Below are 6000 nucleotides of genomic sequence, written 5' to 3' on the forward strand. Positions count from 1 at the left end.
AATAATACATTTATAAAGACATGTATGTTTATAAAAAGTAATAATGCATTGTAACTGTACATTACAACTGTCTGTCTCTCCTCGTCTCCGTGTTAATAACCAGTATTGTGTGTCCTCTCCTCCCGCTGCCCCTTGGCATGTTCACAGGTTGCTGACTGATTCTTCCTGTGTTCCTGCACACGTGTGACGATCAGCGTGACCTACCATGTCTCGTGTCCGCCAGCCCCCCCTGGTCACGGGCATCTCGCCCAATGAGGGCACCTCATGGACCAAGGTCACCATCCGAGGAGAGAACCTGGGCACGGGTCCCGCTGACCTCGTTGGTACGACACACACATGTATACATGAAAGCACAAACTTGCAYAGACATTTAGTGTGTCTATCAAGCTGTATATGTTTCCTCCTCTTTCTAACTATCTTTTGATGCGCCACAATCAGCAAATCCGCTATATGCGCAGGGGCTGGGTGCTGATAGGAGAAAATCTTTGAAGGTCTATAGGGTGCGTGTGTCCACTGCACTTCACCTCTGGCCTTAATATTGCTACAGTAGATCGGAGGAGTGAGGTGAAAATGTTTTGGCTCTCGTAGCAAAAACAAAAAGTAACATCCCATTTTTGGGTACATTTTGGTTTCAAACTTAACGACCATGGAGAACCAGATGACTTGGACTAACCTGTTTTGCAGACACCAATAAATGTCTCAAAATACAACACTGCCCCTTTAAGACAAAAAAAAAAGCTCTTTACCTGACTCGCTTTTCAAAGCAATTTCAAGGAAACGTACATGTTTTGTGCTCTTGTAGGAAGCAATCAGTCCCCTATTGCTGACTAAAAATGATCTATAACTGGGCTAATAACTAGTTAAATAGCAAAGAACATGAACAAAATGTGCACACGTGGCTACATGCAGCTCTTGCTTTGATCTCAAAACAAGCTCATCTACTCACGACCGCAGCTGTAAACACAGTCCAGTTCAAAGTAAATGGCACATATCCATATATGGCAATGATCTATTTGAATATAAGCCTACTGCAGCTCTGATTGGTTATGCCACACCGGCCTGTGTTGAGTCTTGTGCAATAGAATCCTACTCCGATGCGTTCTGCCTACAACAAAATCTCTTGCATAGTTTGTTTTGTTTCTGTATGTTGCATTGAAAGTGGCTAATATTGCGTTGATTCAATCACAATTGCCACAGTAAAGGGTAACATTGATAGTGTTAACTAACAGGTACGCTGCATGGCAGTCTGAGGCTACTGCACGCAGCTTAGAGGGAACATTGGTCAAATTTAAATATGAGTCTTTACATGTGCCTGACAGTGAAACTGGAAACTGAAATCCCGCTGATAACAACCTACATGCCGGAATCCCACACAGCCGACAACCTGGCGAAAGCCCTGCAATCGGGATGGCTAGACTGGGCCCTTGATGAAAATAAACTGTATTGTATCACCACAGACAACGGGGACAACATTGTGGCTGCAGTGAGGCAACTAAACTGGCCCTGGCTAAATTGCTTTGGCCACAATCTCCATCAAATTTTATTTGTCACATACACATGGTTAGCAGATGTTAAAATAATGCGAGTGTAGCGAAATGCTTATGCTTCTAGTTCCGACAATGCAGTAATAATAAAGTAATCTAACCTAACAATTCCACAACTACTACCTTATACACACAAGTGTAAAGGGATAAAGAATATGTACAAAAAGATATATGAATGAGTGATGGTACAGAACGGCATAGGCAAGATGCAGTAGATGGTATAGAGTACCCCCGCAAGAGATCGGTCAAACTGGCCGCAACTCTCTGCCAACCTTTGGTGTTCTCTACCCCAACTGGCATGCCAAACGTCCTGCACGGTGTTGGGTGTAAGCACAAACCCCCACCTGTGGACGTCGGCCCTCATACCACCCTCATGGAGTCTGTTTCTGACCGTTTGAGCAGACACATGCCCATTTGTGCCTGCTGGAGTTCATTTTGCAGGCTCTGGCAGTGCTCCTCCTGCTCTTCCTTGCCACAAAGCGGAGTAGCGGTCCTGCTGCTGGTTGTTGCCCTCCTAGGCCTCCTCCCACGTCTCCTGATGTCCTGGTAGCGCCTCCATGCTCTGACACTACGCTGACAGACACAGCAAACCTTCTTGCTACAGCTCGCATTGATGTGCCATCCGGATGAGCTGCACTACCTGAGCCACTGTGTGGGTTGTAGACTCCGTCTCATGCTACCACTAGAGTGAAAGCACTGCCAGCATCAAAAGTGACCAAAACATCAGCCAGGAAGCATAGAACTGAGAAGTGGTCTGTGGTCACCACCTGCAGAACCACTCCTTTATTGGGTTCTTGCTAATTGCCTATATTTCCACCTTTTGTCTATTCATTTGCACAAACCAATGTGAAATTTATTGTCAAATGTCGTGTGCTTCCTAAGTGGACAGTTTGATTTCACAGAAGTGTGATTGACTTGAGTGTACATTGTGTTTTAAGTGTTCCTTTATTTTTTTGCAGCAAGTGTATATATATATATATAAATAAAAATAAATTGTTGTGTTCCTAGGCGCTTCAAAAGTGGACCCGCCAGTTTGCCTATCCTGGCATAGCTATTCTAAACATCAAATAGGTCATTTCTCACCAGAATGAGGCTGTGATTTGGAGGTTCAGCTCCATCTCAGGCCTTCAGTAGGCCCTTTTTTTTGCCAGATCTGCAAAAAGTGCCCACACAGGGTTCTACATAGGCCTAGAGCCCGGCCTGTGCGTGCGCTTTTGCTGTTCACGCCGTCTGGTACGAGATGGCCGCCTCGCTTCGCGTTCCTGTGAAAAATATGCAGTATTTTGTTTTTTTATGTGTTATTCTTACATTGGTACCCCAGTAATCTTAGGTTCATACATACAGTCGGGAGGAACTACTGAATATAAAGCAACGTCAACTCACCATCGTTACAACCAGAATATGACTTTCCGAAACGATCCAGTGTTTGCCTTCCACCCAATACAATGGATCTGATCCCAGCCGGCGACCCTATAGCACGCCGTAAAAGGGTACAGAGCGGTCTCCTGGTCAGCTTCGGAGAAGGCACATCGGCTCCACTCCGTAGCATACTACTCGCCAATGTCCTCTTGACAATAAGGTTATGAAATCCGAGCAAGGGTAACATTCCAGAGAGACATCAGAGATTGTAACGTTCTCTGCTTCACGGAAACATGGCCCACTCAAGAGACGCTAACGGAGTCGGTGCAGCCAGCTGGTTTCTTCACGCATCGCGCCGACAGAGAAACATACATCTTTCTGGTAAGAAGAGGGGCGGGGTGTATGCCTTATGATTAACAGAGACGTGGCTGTGATCATAACAACATACAGGAACTCAAGTCATTCTGTTCACCTGATCTAGAATTCCTCACAATCAAATGTTGACCTGCATTATCTACCAAGGGAAATTCTCTTCGATTATAATCACAGCCGTATATATTCCCCCCCAAGCAGACACATCGATGGCCCTGAACGAACTTTATCTGACTCTATGTAAACTGGAAACCAACACCCTGAGGCTGCATTCATCGTAGCTAGGGATTTTAACAAGGCTAATCTGAAAACAAAACTCCCTAAATTCTATCAGCATTATCGATTGTGCTACCAGGGCTGGTAAAACCTTGATCATTGTTATAACTAACTTCCGCAACGCATATAAAGGCCCTCCCCCGCCCTCCTTCGGAAAAAGCTGACCACGACTCCATTTTGTTGCTTCCAGCCTACAAACAGAAAACGAAAACAACAAGCTCCCTCGCTCAGGTCTGTTCAACGCTGGTCCGACCAATCTGATTCCACGCTTCAAGACTGCTCGATCACGCGGATTGGAATATGTTCCGCATGCGTCCAACAACAATATTGACGAATACGCTGATTCGTGAGCGAGTTCATTAGAAAGTGCATTGACGATGTCGTACCCACAGCAACGATTAAAACATTCCCAAACCAGAAACCGTGGATTGACGCAGCATTCGCGTGAAACTGAAAGCGCGAACCACTGCTTTAACCAGGGCAAGGTGACCGAAACATGACCGAATACAAACAGTGTGTAGCTATTCTCTCCGCAAGCAATCAAACAAGCTAAGTCCCAGTATAGAGACAAAGTAGTCGCAATTCAACAGCAACACAAGAGGTATGTGGCAGGTCTACAGTCAATCACGGATTACAAAAAGAAAACCAGCCCCGTCGCGGACCAGGATGTCTTGCTCCCAGACAGGCTAAATAACTTTTTGCTCGCTTTGAGGACAATACAGTGCCACTGACACGGCCGCTACCAAAACCTGCGGGCTCTCCTTCACTGCAAGCCGAGGTGAGTAAAACATTTAAACGTGTTAACCCTCGCAAAGGCGCTCAGGCCCAGACGGCATTCCCAGCCGCGTCCTCAGAGCATGCGCAGACCCAGCTGGCTGGTGTGTTACGGACATATTCAATCAATCCTTATCCCAGTCTGCTGTTCCCACATGCTTCAAGAGGCCACCATTGTTCCTGTTCCAAGAAAGCTAAGGTAACTGAGCTAAATGACTACCGCCCCGTAGCACTCACTTCCGTCATCATGAAGTGCTTTGAGAGACTAGCCAAGGACCATATCACCTCCACCCTACCGGACACCCTAGACCCACTCCAAATTTGCTTACCGACCCAATAGTCCACAGACGACGCAATCGCAACCACACTGCACACTGCCCTAACCCATCTGGACAAGAGGAATACCTATGTGAGAATGCTGTCATCGACTACAGCTCAGCATTTAAACACATAGTACTCCAAACTCGTCATCAAGCTCGAGACCCTGGTCTCGACCCCGCCCTGTGCAACTGGGTCCTGGACTTCCTGACGGGCCGCCCCAGTGGTTGAGGGTACGGTAACAACATCTCCACCCTGCTGACCTCAACACTGGGGCCCCACAAGGGTGCGTTCTGAGCCCTCTCCTGTAACTCCCTGTTCACCCACGACTGCGTGGCCATGCACGCCTCCAATCAATCATCAAGTTGCGGAACGACCACTACAGTGGTAGGCTTGATTACCAACAACGACGAGACGGCCTACAGGAGGAGGTGAGGGCCCTCGGAGTGTGGTGTCAGGAAAAGAACCTCACACTCAACGTCAACAAAACAAAAGAGATGATTCTGGACTTCAGGAACAGCAGAGGGAGCACCCCCCTATCCACATCTGAGGACAGTAGTGGAGAAGGTGGAAAGTTTTAAGTTCCTCGGTTGTACACATCACGGACAAACTGAAATTGGTCCACCCACACAGACAGCGTTGTGAAGAAGGCGCAGCAGCGCCTCTCAAACCTCAGGAGCTGAAGAAAATTCGGCTTGTCACCAAAAGCACTCACAAACTCTACAGATGCACAATCGAGAGCATCCTGTCGGGCTGTAATCACCGCCTGTACGGCAACTGCTCCGCCCACTCAACCGTAAGAGCTCTCCACAGGTAGGGTCTGCACAACCGCATCACCGGGGGCAAACTACCCGCCCTCCAGGGACACCTACACCACGCCGATTGGTCACAGGAAGGCCATAAAGATCATAAAGGACACACAACACCCAAAGCCACGCCTGTTCACCCCGTTATCATCCGAAGGCGTGGTCAGTACAGGTCATCAAAGCAGGGACAACGATAGACTGAAAAAACGCTTCTATCTCAGGCCATCAGACTGTTAAACAGCCACCACATGAACATTTAGTGGGCGCTGCCAACCATTACTGACTCAACTCCAGCCCACTTTAATAGACTGGAAATTGATGTGAAAGTTATGTAAAATGTACCACTAGCCACTTTAACACCAATGGCCACTTAATATAATGTTTACATACCCTATATTACTCATCTCATATGTATATGTATATACTGTACTCTATTACATCTACTGCATCTGTCCATCTTATGTAATACATGTATCACTAGCCACTTTAAACTATGCCACTTTTGTTTACATACCCTACATTACTCATTACTCATATGTATATACTGTACT

General features: G+C 46.8%; 1 protein-coding gene across 1 annotated transcript in view; it reads left to right on the forward strand.

Moving 5' to 3' along the window:
* LOC111971180 (exocyst complex component 2) overlaps positions 1 to 6000 on the forward strand; it is a 99401-nt gene that overhangs the window by 21897 nt on the left and 71504 nt on the right. Inside the window, exon 2 of the mRNA XM_023997970.2 lies at positions 148 to 323. Coding sequence (XP_023853738.1) covers positions 206 to 323 — 118 coding nt within the window. The 5' untranslated portion in view covers positions 148 to 205. The remainder of the gene's footprint in view (positions 1 to 147; positions 324 to 6000) is intronic.

The sequence above is a fragment of the Salvelinus sp. IW2-2015 genome, linkage group LG13 (genome assembly GCF_002910315.2).
Source record: "Salvelinus sp. IW2-2015 linkage group LG13, ASM291031v2, whole genome shotgun sequence".
Lineage (NCBI taxonomy): Eukaryota > Metazoa > Chordata > Actinopteri > Salmoniformes > Salmonidae > Salvelinus > Salvelinus sp. IW2-2015.